General features: G+C 44.0%; 1 protein-coding gene across 1 annotated transcript in view; it reads right to left on the bottom strand.

Moving 5' to 3' along the window:
* Window positions 1–6,983: 6,983 nt before the first annotated feature.
* LOC310964363 (actin-binding protein WASF3) overlaps window positions 6,984–20,087 on the bottom strand; it is a gene marked incomplete at its 3' end in the record, with an annotated part of 42,218 nt that continues 29,114 nt past the window's right edge. Inside the window, exons 4-11 of the mRNA XM_083937467.1 lie at window positions 17,242–17,395; window positions 16,046–16,163; window positions 13,798–13,866; window positions 12,852–12,896; window positions 11,699–11,832; window positions 10,355–10,657; window positions 8,335–8,750; window positions 6,984–7,141 (exon numbers count right to left, since the gene is read on the bottom strand). Coding sequence (XP_083793593.1) covers window positions 6,984–7,141; window positions 8,335–8,750; window positions 10,355–10,657; window positions 11,699–11,832; window positions 12,852–12,896; window positions 13,798–13,866; window positions 16,046–16,163; window positions 17,242–17,395 — 1,397 coding nt within the window. The remainder of the gene's footprint in view (window positions 7,142–8,334; window positions 8,751–10,354; window positions 10,658–11,698; window positions 11,833–12,851; window positions 12,897–13,797; window positions 13,867–16,045; window positions 16,164–17,241; window positions 17,396–20,087) is intronic.

Here is a 20,087-nt window from a genome sequence, read left to right as displayed (position 1 = left end):
AGTGGTAAGATTTAAGTATTCGGTGTCTCTCAAACACTAGATCCAGTGTATTTTGCCAACAATGACTCATGTCTCTGTTGCCGCAATTAACTGGCTATGAATATATATAAAAGTAGGTGACATTTTTTAGTCAGCGGAGAATGTTGTGTCATTAACGTCTACAGGAACATGACGCTGAACAGAACTGTTATATGTATGAGTCGTCCTCAAAAGCTCATCTGAAGCCTTTTGTTCCAAAATTAGATCCAGGCTAAATTAAGACACTCGCAGGAAAAGGAAAAGATGACTCAGTTAAAAAAACAACAACAAATATTTATAGATGACAAATGCACTTTGGGTGACAGATTTTCCCCTCATCATTATGTGAGTCTGCGGTGCCTTTTTGTATTTTCCACTGACCTCGCTCTCCCTCTTTCTTTCTCTCTGCTGTGTCACCATCTGTGCCCCCCAAAAATGACTCCTCTCTCCTAAACAGCACCCATCGGTTCCTCCTCCACGCTGCCAAGGTCCAAAACAGCACGGAGCTGGAACGAAACGCGAAGGACATGGACGGGCGCGTTGCAACGCTGAGAAAACGGAGTGATTGCGGGGTTTACGTCATCGTTATGAGAGGTCCCACATGCATTTTTCTTCCAGGAAAATCAACAGACACACATATTCTAGTGAGGATTAGGTCTGAAGACTGAATAGATAACAGATGAATAGATTTTCTATGTAAGCCTGAATGTGAATGTTCTCATTCGTCCAGGTCGCCGTTATCCTCAAAGCAATTTCAGTCAAAAGCAACTGGACTTGGTTATTTGTCTAGGAGGACGTTTCACCTCTCATCCAAGAGGCTTCATCAGTTCATGTACGCATCTGACCAGGCTGGGACTGGACCAGGACCAGGACCAGGACCAGGCTGGGACTGGCCCAGGACCAGGACCAGGACCAGGCTGGGACTGGACCAACTAACTGGTGTGAAGATCCGGGTATTTAACCTCTCACAAGGCCGATGATGTCACTGGAACCCTTTGGGCACCAAGTGCCAACGCCCGTCGTTAGAGTGACAGTCGTTGGTAGGAAGTAGGTTTGTTAGTGCTCTATTGAGTCTAAACGACAGTTGGAGTCACATGAGGCCTTTTGTGAACAGTTGTTCTTTGAGGTTAGATTGATGAATCTCCTGAAGGGATGAAAGGGCAGCATTGTAAATTGGAGATAAGTTGTGTCTCAGACCTCCTCCTCTGTTTAGCGATGGTTTCTCTACTTTTACATAGATGCTTCTTTTCCTCCTCTTTCAAACCATCTGTCCTCTCTGTCCAGGATGTGGACATTGTTGTCATCTATATAATAGTCATGTCCATATAAGCATATAAGCAAAAAACATTCAAGTTTTGAAAAAAATCAGTTAGGCAACATGAGCGAAACCCAAAACAACAGCTTTACATTCAAATGTCAGATCGGTGCAAGGAAGTGTGTGACTGAGGTTGTCATGATATCAGAATTTCAGACTTCCTCCTTATAAGCACAATGTTTGATTTTATTTAAATGGAAGGCTGCTCTTCATCAAACCACCACAGGATTAGGGACGTTATGCAGAATGTTAAGCTGGGGGAAAAAATGGATTTACCCTCAATGTTTCCAACTGATTCTACAAAACCTCGGACAATCTGATAACGTACGTGAACAGTTTACCTGGTCTGGAACTGAAACTCTAAAGATACCATGGCAAAAAGACCTGCAAAGCTTTCAATTAACGGATATTGTATCATTCATTCATTCATCTTCAACTGGTTGTCCCTGTCGGGGTTGCGGGGATGACTGGAGCCGATACCAGCTGACATCGGGCGTGAGGCGGGGTCCACCCTGGACAGGACGCCAGTCTATCACAGGACACATAGAGACGAACAGAGACAGACAACCATTCACACCTACGGGTGATTTAGAGTCATCAATGAACCGAACACCTGCACGTCTTTGGACTGTGGGAGGAAACCGGAGAACCCGGAGAAAACCCACGCAGACACGGGGAGAACATGCAAACTCCGCACAGAAGGGTCCGGGATTGGAACCAAGAACCCTCTCGCTGTGAAGCGACAGTGCTAACCACGATAACCATAACCTCAATTGTGCCAACTTTGGAAACTTCATCCCAGAGTTCTGTACCCGTCTCCGGCCAAATGTCTTGAAATTGTACGATGCTTCACTAAAATGAGCTTGTGAAGCTCTTCGGGGCTGATTTCCCATATGACACATTTTCAGGCATGGATCAATATAAAATACGGCATCGTCGTCATACAAACACTATTCATCATGTCTTTCATACTGGAATCAACGTCACAAGAACAAACGTCATCAAAAGTTTTGCGTTGAAAGAAGCACAGGATCACGTTTTTCTTCACCATTTATTGTCTATAGTTACATGCATACTTGCTTACAGTTGGTTTTAGTGTGCAACACAGTTTTACTTTGTTTCGTTGTCTATGTTATATTACCCCCAAATGTGTGTTTTTTTTTTATACTTTACAGGGCTGCCCTGCCAAAAGTCTATACAACATGATCCATTTCTCACAGTTTTTCAACACATAATGAATTCTCACAAGCCGGTAGCCACAGATACAAGAGGTCGATTTCAAATCTCTCTGCTTCAAAATATAAGAAGACTTTGTCACCCAGATTTAGTAAATTGTGGACGAGTATTTCCAGTTTGGAGATCTCGACGGGACACGTTGTTTTTTAGAGCAGATCCGACCAGACAGAGATTGTCAGAAGGATTCACGGTGACGGCTTTATGTTCTCGAGAGACTATGATGTGTTTGGATCCCAAAACGCTGGCTACATCTCGGGACAGAGTACGCCGTATCCATGGCTCTTGCAATCTTTTTTTTGTTGTTGTGAAATTTGGTCTATGTGCTTTGTTGCTTTAATAATAAGAATGTCCATAAATGCCATACCAAACAATCAGGGAGAACAACCAATAACCCATCCATCTATCAGCTTTTATCCAGTTGTAATTTCTTCAACACAGCGAAACCATTTCCTCAACTATTGTATTTATATACAACGACAAAAGAACTACTTTCGAGCCACATCCCTCGTGTTTTCTGTAATAAAATACGGTAAAAGCCTCGAACCTGAACGGCTGCTTTGTCTGGTGACTTGAAAGTCAGAAGGCGTCCACGTGTCCAGGTTAAAATTGCGCCAAACTTGGTTCAAATTTGTCTTTATAGACATCGTGGTTACATAAAACTTGTTTTGCCCTGCCGATATTTCAATGCAAGGCAGGATTAAGTGCCAATGTTTCATTTATAATCAAGCTTTTTAGCCCAGATCCTTAAAACGACCTTCCCTTAAAACTCAACTGCATCCTCAATGACATTTGGAGGAAAATGTATTTTGTCGCACGTAACAATTTGTTTTTGACGTATCATAGATTTGTTTTTGTAGCCTCGGACAAATCTGCTCATGTTTCAGTTGTTGTGGTGGAAAGGTCTCTCCCATACAGACAGATTTCCAGCATCGTGACACAGGGTTGAAGACCATGACAGGTCCGTCTTAGCACGGTTTTTCAGATGGAACTGTCAAAAGAGACTGCGCTGATTAATTATGACTGGATATCCTGTTACTGTATTGCTATTTCTTCTGCTTCTCCTCCAGCGGCCAGCCCTCCACCATCCCAGAGTACTATATATCCCACCCGCCCCTCCTCCTCCTTGGGAGGCTCAGACCACCTTCGACTCCACCTCGGTCCCGCCCTCTGTCGACGCCTCCGCTGTCCCTCCCACGTCCTCCACCCTCTACCGTCCCTCTATATTGTTTAGATGTAATTTGTAAGGGTTCGACCCGGTTGCTGCTGTTTTTCACCGAGCGAGCACCACTGTTTCGTTGCTGTGATTGATTGTAGGTCCTTCCAATTGCGTTCAGAAGTTTTTTTTCTCTGCAGTGTTGATAACGGCCCTCGGAAACCGAAAATGAGTCTAACATCTCTAATGAAAGTCTGCAGAAGGTCGGAGGAGGTCGTTGTGGCTGGATGAGTCAAACAAACACAGGACTTTCACCCAGGAGACCTCTGTTCCGTGTGAAACCAAAAGTCAACTTGGGCTCTTAAGGAACGTTCCTAAACCTACGGAAGATAAATAACTTATGTATGTTACTTAAAACCTACCTATTTTAATCCAAACTATGGTCTTTTTCTAAACCCGACCAAGTAGTTTTGCTTCAGTTCTATTGTTAACCACGAGCTTCAAACAGAATCCACGTGCCACTGGAAAATATACGTCGAAACATAACTGAAGATGCAGTCTTGTTGTCCGGGGAGGGTACATTTTTCAAATCACTCTTGGAGAGAAAATTGAAGCAGATTCAGTATTAAGAAATGCATCTAAATAGCATTAAATGCTGTTTGACTCCTGTTTTTTTATGGGATGGGTCAAGATCAGATTACGAGCGGGTGTATCTGGTAAAAAAAAACAAGAAATTGTCCTTTAACTGGCTTCTCCCATACAACTTAAACTGTTTTATCTGGTACCTTCATCCTGGCCCTTGAGTAGAAAACCCTAAAACAAACCAAAGTGAACAACTCACCGCAGCACATTTCAAAAAAGAAAAACCACATTATCAAAAAACACTACAGTCCAAACAGCTCATACGGAGGATTAGCCAAACCTATACTGAAAAGAGAAGGAGAATATACTGTATATTACTGTTGCAAGTCTCTTACACTTATGTATTTATAGTCCAGGGGGCTGCAGCGCTGTTTCAGGGTCAGCTGACAGTGAATGAGGTCATATGATGAAGGATCGGAACGTGACCTTTGACCCTGGACGACGAGCTTTGTGAGTGCGGGTTAAGTGTGGAAGCGTTTATATAAAGACCAATCACCACAGCACACAGTCACTGGCTGAAATGTTATGAATGACTACAAAAAAGAAGAAGAAAATAAAACTAAACAACGGCATAAGCTCGCTCACTCGCTTTGTTGTTCGACGCTGTGATATGGAGGTTGAAAGATAATTCGACAATAACTGGTGCCGTTTGTTTCCCCGGACCTGCGTAAACGTGCGCGGGTGGCGTCTCTCATCACAGTTTCAGCCATTTACACAACGGGAAAGCTACGATACATCACAATGTTAAAGGTATGAGATGCAGGACTACACTGACTCCGTGGGAGTTTGGTCTTCTTATCGCTTCACCAGAAAACAAGAGAAGCAGCAACACATTTCTCGGTGCACGTCCAGCGATTGTGATGTCAGGTCACAGGACATGTTAAAGCTAAAGTTCAAAGTTTGGAAGTTAAATCCTAAAGTCTTTGAAAGTGCTTAGAGGATCGTACTCAAGCATTTTGAATGCTGCTCGTTTTCAACATAGAAAACACAAGATATGGATATTGTCATCATATTTGATTAAATGTTTTTTAATCAAACAGTAAAAAGAAACAATAATTACACCTGAATTAATAATGTTTTCTGATTAGGGCTGGGTATCCTTTAAAAGGTTACAATAACAGTATTATTCTGGTACCCTAACGTGACACGTTGATACCTTTTTTTCTTCCTCAGCCATCTTGTGAATAGAAGCGTTACGTTGCGTAAAAGCGCTGCTGTCACTTCCTCCCATCCAAGTAATTTTTAACACAAATACATTTTAAAAATGATCCATATTTATATTTATTTTTGTTTTCTAGATCTGCGTTAAAAGGAGCCAGTTGAGGTGGTTCAGGATCATCTAGTAAGGATGAACCCTGGGCGCCTCCCTAGGGAGGTGTTCCAGGCACGTCCAGCTGGGAGGAGGCCTCGGGGAAGACCCAGGACCAGGTGGAGAGATTAGATCTCCACACTGGCCTGGGAACGCCTCAGGATCCCCCAGTTAGAGCTGGTTAATGTGGCCCGGGAAAGGGAAGTTTGGTGTCCCCTGATGGAGCTGATACCCCCGCGTCCCGACCCCGGATAAGAGGCTGAAGATGAGAGAGTGAGCGGATACAAAAAGGATTGAGCGCACGCATCATTTGACTCGAGAGGTTTCGTTACCATTTGGTTATTTCGCCCAGTGTTTCTGATGCAGTTTACATGAAGAAGTCTGTATTTTAAATATGCAAACGGATGATTTGGACCTTTAGTCTATTGTAGATAATATTATCCAACATATGGAGACTTTCAACCTAACCAAACTTCTGCGTCTTAATTGCTTTATGTAAATACAATATACTGTAAATCATTAAGTCTGTCACAAATTAATAGCTAGAAGTCTTTAGCGGTCATACATTAAAATAAAGGTCATTATGCAGTAAGCTGCATGCTATATAGTCAACCAGCCAGAGTTCATTACACAAAGATGTTGGTGCTGATTCTGTTGTCTCATGTTGAGTAATAAGGCGACCAAACTCTTAAAGCGACAGTGTAGCCTGTGAAGGAGAGTGCGCGTGTCTTCGTAGACAGGCACGGCCCTGTGAGGCGGAGTCATCCTCTATTTTTCCCTGATTTCTTTCTCAACATTTGGCAGATAAGTTAAGATTGACCTATAATTGAATTTGTCTTGTGCTATACCATGTGCTTTGTAAACACATCACCCCTCCGTACTCACCGGGGGGCCCACCTGACGACTGTTATTACAGCCTCTCACTGTAACGTTGCTCATAATTACCACTCAAATGCGTCGGGGAGGGAGCGGTTGTTTTTCACAGCTGAGCGTTGGTGGTTAAAAATTGAGCGGACGAGGGCGGGAGAGTGTTGCGATGGTGTGAACCCTGGGTGGTTAGACACGCGAAGCCCCAGGGTGTCGGTTCCAGAATAGGCGTCGTCAGGGGCAACCGAGCCAGCTGAAATTACCAACCTGTTGCTGCTGAAGTGCTCAGAGAGGCTGCGAGGATGAATGTATGTGTGGTTGTTTTGTTTTCTTTAATGTTAATGATGAACATTCACCAAACCCCACCTCAGTGTCTCAATGCATCACCCCCCCTCACACTCCCAGTGACCACCACCCACCGTCTCACTCATTAGACAAATAGTTTAGTCAGACCACTCGTTCTCGTCGAGCTCGGAGTCGTCGTCGGACTCGCTGTACTCCACGGCGATACGGCGCGACAGGATGGTGGCCACGTCGTTGCCGACGGGCTCTCTCTTCGCCTCCTGCTCCCTCTGCTCCTGCACCTTCCTCAGCTGTATGCCTGGAGGGGAGGAGGGAGGATGGAAGGGGGGGTGGATGAAGGGAGGGAGTGAGCAGGGGCGTCACTAGAAGTTCTGGGGTCCCTGATTACAGCTCTATGACATGTGGAGACTCTTACGTTTCCTGTGTAACCCCAATTCACATGAAGTTTGGACATAGTGTCAAACATAAATAAAATCCTTTTCTACCTATATTTACTGGAATACACTACAAAAACAAGATATTTAATGTTCAAACTGATACACTTTGAGTTTGATGCCTGCAATACTTTCCAATGTATCTCCTACTTACGAGATATTACCTTGTAGGTAGGAGATATCTTTAAGGGTGAATTATGCTGTTTTGAGGGCGAGGAGTTGTCGTGCTGAATGAAGTGCTTGGTGCACCATACTAAGGGAATAAAAATTGTCAAGAGCATGAAAAAAATGATGTTTTCGCCTTGAAGGAAATGTAAACTCAACTTAAGTCAGTAAAATTTCCAAATTCCAAACCTTTAGCTGTTAAAGGTGTGAAGGTGTTTGAGGACACTGTCACACCTCTAACAGCAATGTATCATAATAACATGTGTAATTATAGAAAACGCTGTATGTTTCAGGAAATGTGGCATAATGTGGATTTCATTCACTTAATTCTATTTTCCATTTGAGTAATGTGGAAGAAAACATGATTGAGAAAGTGAATAACAGGCGGAGGTCACCGAGTACCGGGGACGTAGGCCTGATGAGCACATTGTGTTTAGAAAACAATAGAACTGTATTTGGGCGTGAGGACGTCTGGACACAGAGTAGACGCCACTGATTGTAAGTGTATGGGTGTGTATTGGAAAGACCTGACGGGGCGTGTAAACGTTGTCAGCACACGAACATCAGTATTAGAGGGGACGTTTTGTTCAGAGACACTTGAAATTTAGGAATTTGGGGATTTTGTGATGAGTGTGTTAAAACTTGATTCAATAAATTCCCCTTGATAGCTGTGAGACGTCTCTGCTGACTCCTTCTTGTAGACCTTTCTATTTTTATAATACATTGTTCCAACATAGTTAAGGCAGTTTTCTATCTTTAAACTATTATTTAAGTATTTAATACAAATAAATACCTCCAATCCTAAAAAGGTGCAGTAGGAACTTGTTCATAGAGTAGAATATTAAATCTAAACTTGATCTTTGACTTTTAAAACAGAATTAATCACACTTACCTCTACGGATGGCGGCCAGCAGGTCGGAGCGTGCGTCGCTCATTGGGACCATCCCCAGCATGGTGGACTTCCTGGCCGAGGACGCTGCATCGGCGGCCACCTGCCCGACAGCGGCGTGCGGTGGTGACGGGTGCGCCTGGTAACCCGTGGGGGCTCCGGGCGGCGGAGGTGGAGGGGCGGCCGGTGGCGCACCCGAAGGAGGGTGGGAGGGGGAGGGCACGTAGTTGGCCGGGGGAGGAGGAGGGGAAGGGGAGTAGGGACGGGAGAGGGTGGAGGAGGTGGGAGGGACAGCGGAGGCGGCGGCGGAGGGCGGGACCGTGGTGGAGTCGAAGGCGGTCTGAGCCGAGGGGATGGTCGGGGGAGGAGGAGGAGGGGCGGGTGGGATATAGTACTCTGGGATGGTGGAGGGCTGGCCGCTGGAGGAGAAGACAGAAGAACGTGATGAGATTAATTAGAAATGTGGTGTTAAAGGTCCCATACTGTAAAAAGTGAGCTTTCTCAAAACAATCCACAGAGAAACGCTCACAGTCCGAATTCAGAAACTGTCTTTAAACGAGACTTCTGGACTTCTGCACGGTTGTGATGTCACAACTACTGTAGACTATATATAGGTTGTAGGGATGGGCGTGAGTGACCGAGTCATAGAGTAGCCCTCGTTTCAAATGAACTAGATTGGTAAACGACAGCACTCAAGTTTTTTTGTGTGCTTTCCCCCTCCAGATGATAAAGAGGGGGAAAGCACTGACGCTTGGGGGCCACAACGTCGACGCTCTGGACACCGTCTTCAGGAGGAATAGTTAAAAAATATGAAATGTCAAGGAGCTAGACGCTTGTTTCAGTGAGCCGTACATTCACCCTCAGAAAAACCCACTGGAGTGGTGGAAGTCCAACAGGCACCGGGACAAAAAACTGAGCGCTGTGTCAAAGCAGCAGCTGCTGATCCCTTTCACCTCTGCGCCAGAGGAGCGCCTGTTCTCCACAGCAGGACGAACCATTAACAGAACGGGAACGAGGATTTAATTATGTTTTTGTAAGGAAACAATGGTTTGAAGTTGTGGTTGTGAATAAATAAAGCCTTAAAGGGGAACTGTGACTGTTTTGATAGAGAATAAGCAGCAGGTGTTGGGTAGGCTGTGTTGCTGTGCACCATTCCTGCAGGAAGATGCAAGTACTCGATTAGCCCCCGAGGAATTGATGCGATCCCTTGATCTGGGAATTAACTACTTGTTCCCATCCCTAATAGGTAGAAAGTGCTACAGTGATGTTACAGTCATTCCCCGGCTGCAATGATAGTGCAGCAAGTGCAGATGCATAAGACGCGTAAACACGGACCAATCAGAGCAGACTGGTCTTTTTCAGGAGGGGGTCTTAAAGAGACAGGCGCTAAAACGGAGCATTTCAGACAGAGGGTGAATACAGGTTTATACATGCAGACAGGATGAGAAGAATAGTGTGTGTTTTGAACTTGTAAACAGGTTCTAGTAGAAACTCAAAATGCAAGTATGAACCTGAAAATGAGCAGAATACGGGACCTTTAATCCGTCCAAAGTTGTGGCTTTAGACACAGAGCCAGGCTAGATGGTTTATTAATATTCTATCCACTGTTTGATGCGACTGTTTCTGCAAAGCTCCAAGTCATGTTTCTCACAGAACACAATGAGGAGTTCAGGGTCTCACATCAGCGCTTTGTAAGAATGTCAGGTCTGGGAGAAGTCACGAAGAGACATTTTGGAAAGGTGAGACGACTCCATTTTAACATTCAAAAGCAGCAGTCAGGTGACATTAGCTCGGCCTTTACAGTCCAAACATCATGTTTCACTTATTGACGGAGCTCTCGGACTGGAAGAAGGCAAAAGCCATGACAGAGGGTAATGTGGTTCTGCACGGTTCTGGGCGCCACATTAGACCGGCGCCAACTTTAAAATGTTTAACATCCAGTTACTTACACACGGATGGAAAACCATAAAGACAAATACTTTCACATTACCAAGGTAAGATTCCTAAATGAAAGGAAACCTACCCGTGCCCGGCTCGGTATTCCTTAACCGACTGCTGCCTCGGCCCGTTGACCATCGGATCTCCGCCGGCCTGGACGCCGTGTCCTGATGGGGCCCTCCCCAGGGAGGCCGCATGTCGCCCCGGCGCGGCCGCGGGCCCTCCGGCTCCCGGTGGCTGGTTGGGCGGCCTCAGGATCCGATCCAGTGACTGAGTCTGGGCCGCAGCACTGAGGTGCTCCCTGGTGGGGTCGGTGGGATGGACGGCGCTGGGGGCCTGGTTGGAGGGGTGGTTGGGGCTTGCCGGGTATGAGTCCGACGCCATTGACCTTTTGGATGGAACATGCACAGGTTATTTCATATTTCATCATCACTCCTTATTTAAACTCAACTTTATTGATATAGTACCTTTCATACAACACAAAATAACAAAATTACAACTACTACTAATAGAAGTAATGAACAAAAAATACCAATAAGATAATATAATGTTACAAAATTAGAAATAAAAGCGAACAAAACAATAAAAATAAACGCTAGCACTTAAAATGTTTAAAAAACTGTGATTAAAACCTAAAAATGAAGGTTTTAACATGACTCTGAATTAAAAGCCAGATCCGAAAGATCTTGAAAGACAAAATAAAAGTAAATTGTATCCAAATAAATACAATGAACATGAATACAATCTGATATTCCACATGTTCCCCAAAGGCTGAACAACAAAAGAAAGAAAGAGAGTGTTAACACAGAACTCTTGTAATTGTAATATACATTTAAAAACACAAATAACAGCATTGAACAAATATCCCTTCTCCATAACTGGGCTCTTGTTTCCATCTTTGCACTGCTTTTGATTGATATTCTGCTTGCTTCCTAACATCCTGTTTTGACTCCCTGCTAAATCCCTGTTTTTGCAGCTGCAGGGATCCAATTTCCGCTCAGAGTTTGATCTTATCGTTTCTAAGAAAGCTTTAGATGTGAAACATGAAACATGAAAAATGTAAAGCCACATGCTCTGAATCAACCTTCTCCAGAAGAGGGCGGCATCGATCTTTGAACGACATGCTGCTGAAGTCTCTGTCACAGGTAAATGTGTGCGATTGTGAGACTGTTGAGTGGCTGTGTAACTGAACACTATACACTATTTAAAGTATGTAGACAGACAATGTTTAGCTAATTAAGGCTGAAGGAAACTCTGAATGTCAGTTTTTATTTCATCAGAATGCAGGAAACCTCACCCTAATACACTAATCCTAATGATCTGACCCATGTGTGTTTGTCCTCTAGTGTGTGCATATATTCCCCAGTCAATCAGTTTGTCTCTCTGTATATCTGTCTGTGTGTGTGTGTGTGTGTGTGTATGTGTTTACCTGCTATCAGGGGACAGCGAGCCCTCGGAGGACATGCCATGGTAAGGGGAGGGGGTGAGCCTGGCGTCCGGTCTGAACTCTTTGTCGTAGGCAAGGACGTTCCACTCCTGACGCCGGTTGCGAGCCTTACGCACCTTCGAAAAACAGTACATATTTTATCACTTTTGGACAAAAAAGATATACCTGCAAATCCTGCTCATACCTAATGATAGACGTAAGTGATGGTGTCGTTTATGTTTAGACTGAAAGAAGTATGTGGTTAAAGCGCTGCTGACAGTGCGGCCTTCTGCTGCGTCTCTAACAACCACTTAGGTACGGTGTGCTGTCTTTTACGCTCTACTCTTATTAAAGATGGTTTTACGGTGATTAAGTGTTCTGCGCTCTTCAATTGCACTTGTTCACTGTCGGTCCTCTTAATACCTGCATCACTTTTGTTTCTTCCTAAGCACCTTTACGCCTCACTGCGTCCCATAATGGTGCAATTGTGTTGCATGTATAAACACGACTCATATAAAGCACATGAGTCACTTTTAGCTAATGTGTAGCACCGGTGTGAATAGCAGAAGGGAAAGTAAGATTTAACTTTAACTTTATTAAGCCTGAAAATTGGTGAAATGTGACTCGATGATAAAGATGTAAATTATGATGAAAGTCACTAAATGTTACGAGGAAATTCAAAGTTGGGGTCATGATGCTATTTGAAGATGTATGCAGATACAACTGCGTCAGATTTCCTGAAAGAACAAATGTTATTTATTCAATAAGTTTGTTATAAATTAAAGTAAAAATAAATTGCTTTTAAAATGTATAAGCCTTTCTACGGTTGACGTTCCTGAAAATAGAAAACAAGTTTCATTCAAACTGACACGACGACATGAAACTATCATGATTTCTGAAGTCATGAATAAATGTGCCATAAAAACCCATTCTGTAAATATTAAAATGAGTCAAATGACCGAGGCAAACCGCTTGATGTCCGTTTTCTATGGTGAACAAAGTAAACAGCACGTCAGAGTTCACCAAAATTAGTTGACCTGGACCCAAAGATTGCAGTTTTTAACCATTTGCTAATTTCATGCCAGTAACAGAAGTGGTGATGATGGTGATTTAAAGCAAAGAAGTTTATGATATCTGTGTGTAAACCCTCACTTACCTTCTTCACCTCTCTGCCCGGGTCCTCAACCTGCTTCTGCTGCTCCTACAAGAGAGAGAGAGAGAGAGAGAGAGAGAGAGAGAGAGAGAGATGGACAGATAGAAGGGTGGAGAGAGAAAGTTAGTCATTGATTATTGATCTCTGGGGCAGAGGAAGAGAACAGGACCACATCACCCTCTCCTTCACCATGGGGTAAATTAATTCATTCATACGCACGCACGCACGCACGCACGCACGCACGCACGCACGCACGCACGCACGCACGCACGCACGCACGCACGCACGCACGCACGCACGCACGCACGCACGCACGCACGCACGCACGCACGCACGCACGCACGCACGCACGCACACACACACACACACACACACACACACACACACACACACACACACACACACACACACACACACACACACACACACACACACACACACACACACACACACACACACACACACACACACACACACACACACACACACACACACACACACACACACACACACACACACACACACACACACACACACACACACACACACACACACACGCGTCTATTCGTCACCCACTCACTATTAAAACACACCAACACACACACCAGCAGACGATGGACAACAGAGCCAAGCACTTCTGGTAACACAAGACAGGAAACCAATCACGGGGGGTGTGGGAGGGTGAGGTGGCAAGCTAACGCAACACACAGACACAAACAGAAAGGAAGGTGTGTGTGTGTGTGTGTGTGTGTGTGTGTTTGTGTATGTGTCTGTTAATATTACTGAAATAGGGCTGATGTTTTGCATCTTGCGTCCTCTATAATATGTGAGAGTGTGTGTGTGTGTGTGTGAGAGAGTGTGTGTGTGTGCATGTGTGCGTGTTAGTGGGGTGTGCAGGGGTGAAGTGGGGAGGCAGGAGAATGCAGGTTAGGGGTCTGGGTTGTCTTACAGAGATGGACAGGGGGCTCCTGGGTGGGGCCTGTCTGGAGTGGGGCCTGTCAGGGTGGGCCGGACAGCCCTATGGAAACATGGGAGAAAGACAAGCTGGTGCGTTAGACTGAGCAGAGGAGGAGAAGGAGGAGGAGGAGGAGGGGTGGGGTGTGTGTCTGGGGAGGCTAGGTAACTCTATAGATACATTCACAGACTGTATAATGAAGATGGGCGGAGCTAGCCCATGATGAAGTGTCTTAAACCTGCAGTGTTTCTAATGTCCAGCAGGGGGCGACTCCACTGTTTTGTTTTTATAGAAGTCAATGAGAAAATGAGCCTAGACTTCTCACTTGATTTATTACCTCAGTTAACATTTTCCTAATGAGTTCATGGTCTCAATCACTAGTTTCAAGTCTTCTTCAATACAGTGTGATGTTTTATTTAATCATTTAGTAAATTATGGTCCTATTTTGAGAAAAATAAACAATAAAGCACAGGATGCTTTAGGGCGGGGCTACTTAGTCACTGACAGGTCGCCGTGCCAATGAAAGGGTGGAGGTTGATGCATATACGCAGCACTGGGTACATTAAAATAGCCGTGAACTTGTTTTTGGGCGTTGTCTGAGGACTTGGACACTCTCACGGTGTGTTTTCACTTCATCAGAGCTCATTGTAACATTGTGGTCGCCTGTTCAACGTTCGGGTGCGCCTTGCTAACAAAGCTAACGCTAGCGCTAACCCCAACCCCAACCCTAACCCTTCGTATTCAAACCTGTTCAAAACTGCTTTGACTCCAAAAGGATTTTGTTTGGACAAGTTTCAGGGAACAGACTAAAATGTGAGCAGCATTCAATTAAACAGAAATATTGACAAAGTGCAGCAAACACAAACAGCAGCAGCTGTTCGGGGGGTTTGAGAAAAATGACTCGAGAGAACTGATGGAGGTAAATGGAGCAAATCAAAGAGGACTAGACGGAAATATTGCATTCTCTATGCCAATTATGTTGATCTAAGTGAATACTGAGCGTTCAGAAAAGCTTTACACAGAACTAACTGGAAAAGATAGAAAATTATGTATATGAAATAATACCCAGAGCCTCCTGCTGCTTCTAGAGGTCAATGTCGTCCTCTCTTTATGTTATCTGTGTATCACGTACACTTTAGTAACCAAGGACTACAGTGCCTACGATCCATATCTCAAACTGGTCTTAACTCTAGGGATGACGGCAGTGCTCTTCGTCTGACCAAATTCTCATTGGTTAGACAATCGCTGACCACTAAAGCGTTTTTCCCAACTAAGCTGCTGAGGCGTTTTTTATTTTTCAGCCGAAACATCTTGGGGAGGAAGTACCTGTCCGTCCTTCGTTGTTGTTGTTGTTGTGCAGCACTTGAACATGTAGGATGTGACCGTTGCTCTTTGTGTTATATGTCTCGCTCTGGGTGAAAAGTGACTGTGACGAGCGCGGAGATTTTACCCGAAGCTGAACATTTTGCAACTGGAAACGCGAAGTGTTCAGCGCAACAGACTCTCGGCGCCTCGTCACACTGCTGCAGTTTGTAGCAGAGTGTAAATACGCATTGCACATTAGGCATTGCAAAGAGTTGAAAAAAAATAGGCTGGCCTCAGGGAAAAAAAACGCATTGGTGGACATAACATCAGCAGGTAGAGTGCTCTCAGCGCGAGCAAAACAGTTTCAGAATCATCACCTCGTTTGTTCGTATTCAAAAACAAATCTATACGTATAGATGTTAGAACTATACGTGTAAGAGTGTCAAAGGAAGCCACGCAAGAGAGCCAGCATGCACACGCTTAAAATTCATTTATGAATGAATTGTATTATTTACATCTGTGCTTTTTCCTGCTGTGACACGTTAAAATGACTTCTGTGAAAAAGGCCTTTGACGACATAAGACTGTTCTGTCATCGCTGCACTCTTTGTATGAATATGAAAATATAGCGTTCAAAGCGCGTTCCCCTTTGTCCATTTACTGTCCTCTGGATAATGAGCCTGCCCACCTGCTGCTGTATCAATAAGCAATTACACAATAAAGCACAGCTAAATGGTGAGTACAGTCATAAAGGAATGCATAAAATGAAATCACAGCATAAAAAAAATTAACAAAATAGATTTGCAAATTAAAGCAGGGGATGAATTTGATTTACTTGTTCTGTCACACTCACACTCACACAATCACACGTGCAAACACCTGCACTCACAAACACACACAATCCACCAGCACGCACAAATGCGTACGCGCGGCCGTACCTTCTGCCGTCTCTTCTCCTTGCGTTTGTCCTCGGTGGCCTGCAGCATCTTCTCCTTCCACAGGTTGAAGAAGTAGGAGGGGTCCGTGTAGAACTTCAACGCGTCCTTCTTGTCGTCCCTGCGTTGAAGAAAGGAGAGACAGTGAGTGAGAGAGGAGCAGAAAATACACCTTTGGATTGATGGTGAAGCAGTGAAGTAGGAGGGACAAGAGGGTACAGTCATTTCTGCCACAAATTAAAAGAAAAAATGGATGACTTCAGGGATGTTAATAGATGTTAATCTGCCAGAGCCTTTTTATATATATTTTCATTTAGGAGCAGCATTGTAGAAGCATTTTAGCAACTAGCTAGTAGACCTTTTCTTGTCTTTTGGGGTATGTTGAGGGTGATATTGCACAGTAAAAAGGCAGCAATCCCCATAATCTTTTTCTGCTAGTGTTAGGATACACAATGCAACATTTGAAGGGTTATATGACCATTTATGCAGATGCAGTACCGAAATATTTACAAACACAATTTTGACAGAAGCTTTTCCCAAAAGTTGTGTGTTTTGAGTTGGGGTGGTCATAATGAATGAATGAATGAATGAATGAATGAATGCTTTATTTCAAACATATGAAAAAAATAAATTACACTTGAAGCATGAGTCATTAAAAGCCCATTGTATGTTTGAAAAGGAGCAGGAAGAAGCATTAGCTTATTAATTCCTACCCCTTCTCCACTTAGTACCTAGTACTATAGGTTTCCTTACTTCCTGTGTATCCTGTTTTTTTTAATACGCTCAACAAAACAAACAATAACCAACAAGCCACACAATAACCGCTTGTGTAAAAATAAATAAATGACAAGTATGGCAAAAAGTGAGAACCCTAGTGTTTGTCAGACCCCTCTTCTTCCCTGTAAATAAATAATAATGTAATAAATTTGTGATGGCCCAAGGTATAAGATGATAGGAGATAATAGTGAGTAGGGGTAGCAATAAACATCCTGAGGGGTGGACCTGGCTCCTGGCCTATATCCTCCTGTGCTCCATGATGCGTAAAATTAAGAGAGATGACACTGTATGCCAGTAACTAAACTCAACTTTTTAAGCGGGAAAGTGTGTGATTGGAGTTAGAGGCCAGAAAGAAACAGAACCCACAGCCTGCTGTTGCATAAAACGTGTACTTGTCAGCACCCTGTTGTGGTTGTTCTGACCTGTAGGGGCTGAGAATGTTGAGCGGGGGAGGTTTGTCGCAGCGGTGGTACATCTCCACCACAGGGTTGGGGACCGAGGTCCTGGACACCACCTGCTGGTCCTGGATGGTGCTGCTCTTAAAGGCCTTCCTCATGTTAATGTCCTGCAGGGAGACTGGAAGGAGCAAAAAGAACAAAGAAAGAGAGAGTCAGTGAACAACTCTCCAAAGAAATTGGCAGAATGATTTGCTGTGCATCATTTACAGCATTTGACAACATAATCCCTCACAACAGCTGTTTTAGCCCTGCAAGTGTCGGCTTTAGCAGCTAAATCCTGGATGTGCAGCACTGTCCTATGATCTGGTCTCAGTTCTGTAGAGTTTACATTTATGAATCAAGTCAGAATTTGTGCTAGAGATGCACCGACCCGATACCCGGATCGGACATCGGCTCCGATATTGACTAGTTATCATATGAATGAGGCCGATCCAGCATTTCAATACGGTCATTTATTTTTTTATTAATATCATCCACAGCAAGTTAATTAAGCCATTGTTTGATTAAGCAATTATATCTGTGTTTTTACGTTAAGCCTGATGCCTTCACTCACATGTCAAGGTATACGGTTCATTCATTCAACATTAGTATCTGATCAGTATCTGGTATCGGCCAGTATGCTCAGTCCAGGCATCTGGATCGGACTGGATCGGAAAGAAATGGATCTGTGCATCTCTAATTTGGGCACCAACGTTACTGGTCCCCCGGTATTCAAAAATGCACCAAATGTCCTCCCCAATGTGATAAATATCAATACATAAAAAGTTGCTGTGTACGACAGGCAACCACAAACCAAAAACACCGTCTGAAAGATAATCAGCATCTATGTAATCAGATGACTGGCGACATGCTCCTAGTTTAGGCAGAAGTTCAGACACAGAAGCTAAGAAATGTACTGTTAGCGTGAAGCTAAATGTGTTTTAGAGACCTAAAAAAATCAGTTTGTACGCTACATTAAGAGTATTTCAAAGCTTTACTTTACAGTCAGACAGCCTCGTTTCAGTTTACAATCAGGGAACGAAGCCATTGAGTCGCTCTCTTCAAAGCCACCAGAGACCACGGAAACCAACAGTAAGAGGTGAAAGCTCTTCCGCTGCCTCCCCCGATCGAGGGCAGCGTTGTCATTGGGGTCTGGTGTCTTTGATGAGAGCACAGAACAGCTTCAGCTCCCAAAGTGTAAACTTAAACATGGCAGTCTGACGGCAAAGTACAGCTGGCAAAAAATTCTAAATAGCGTAAACCTAACCTAATATGCTTCTCTTTAATATACAAACTAGACTGATTCGCTTGCTGCAATCATAATTATATACAGACTGCTTTAGGTTTTAAGGTTTTAGTCAGAGTTCCTACATGAGTAAGAACACAAGCACATACATATGCATTAACACACACACACACACACACACACACACACACACAAGCACAGAGGGTGATAATAGGACAGCAGGGACAGATTAGTTTTAGAGCTTGTTGCACCAGCTTAACAAGTGTCTTTCACACACAACACACACACTGCAGCAGCAGTAGCAGTAGCGTGGTGTGTCTGTGTGTATGTGTGTGTGTGTGTCTGCGTGCAATGTATGTGTGTATGTTGTTGGTGCTCATAAAATGCTTTTGTGTGTTATGCAGAGTGTAGGACTGCATGATAACATGTCTTGTCTACATAAAACAGGAGCCGACGTGTGTGTGAGAGTGTGTGTGTGTGTGTGTGTGTGTGTGTGTGTGTGTGTGTGACACAGGGAAAGGGAGAGTGAGAGATGGAGGGGATACTGCCTGTATGTGTGTCAATCCCTTAACCCCCCCTCAGAGATTTGACGCTACAGTACTGCAGTGCTATCCAGGATCTAGCAGATGGCTACTCACACACACTGGCTGGTTCAGTGTACATCCGTCCCATGTATAATAAGGTTAAACCGTGTCAATGCGACATATGTTCCCACCACTGATTTACTTGACTTCTGTGCCGTGTACTGTGTGTTTGCATGTGTGTGTTATCTACAGCATTATTATCAGAAAGAAGGAGGGTGCTAGCTCTAACCTCCGACTGCAAATTCCTCAAAAACTAAAGAGCAATTGGCTGTTTGATGTGTGTGTGTGTGTGTGTGTGTGTGTGTGTGTGTGTGTGTGTGTGTGTGTGTGTGTGTGTGTGTGTGTGTGTGTGGATTCTGCAGTCAGAGCACACACTCCTGTCTGCTCTGTTTGATCCTTCCTTCCTAAGCTTCTGTCCCTGCGGCCAAATGAATAATCCACAAAACTAGCAGCTAATGCAACTTTCATTCAGACACATCTTCAAAGAGACCTCGAGCTCCTCCCTCTCTTTTCACACACGCACACACGCGTGCACACGCACCCGTGCACACGCACACACACTCACACCTCTAGCTTCATGTCCTCCATCTCTCATCACTCTGATCTTAGCGTGCTATATCTTCCTCTCCGCACAGTTACATGCGTACAAATGTGTTATTTTGCTGCTAATAACCGGATTAATGTGTCTGCATGCGACAGGAAACATCTTGTTTGTGCCTTTCAAGTAAAATGAGTCATACTGGATGAACGAATAAGACTTTTCGGAGGCAAAGTTCTGTTTCTCAAGTATTCTGGGTTCCATGCACAGCTCCTTTCCCATGAATTCAATTCAATTCAATTTTATTTACAGAGCCAAATCATAACAAAAGTTATCTCAGGACACTTCACGGACTAGGTAAAGACCACACTCTATGACTCATTTATGATTTACATAGACCCAACAAACACCAAACACCAATTGACTAAATGAAAATGATCAGCATCACACAGAAGTATAGCCA

The sequence above is a fragment of the Echiichthys vipera genome (assembly GCF_963691815.1).
Source record: "Echiichthys vipera genome assembly, chromosome: 22".
Classification (NCBI taxonomy): Eukaryota; Metazoa; Chordata; class Actinopteri; order Perciformes; family Trachinidae; genus Echiichthys; species Echiichthys vipera.
Note: the sequence above shows the minus strand (reverse complement) of the source record. Positions and strands in the feature narration are given on the sequence as shown.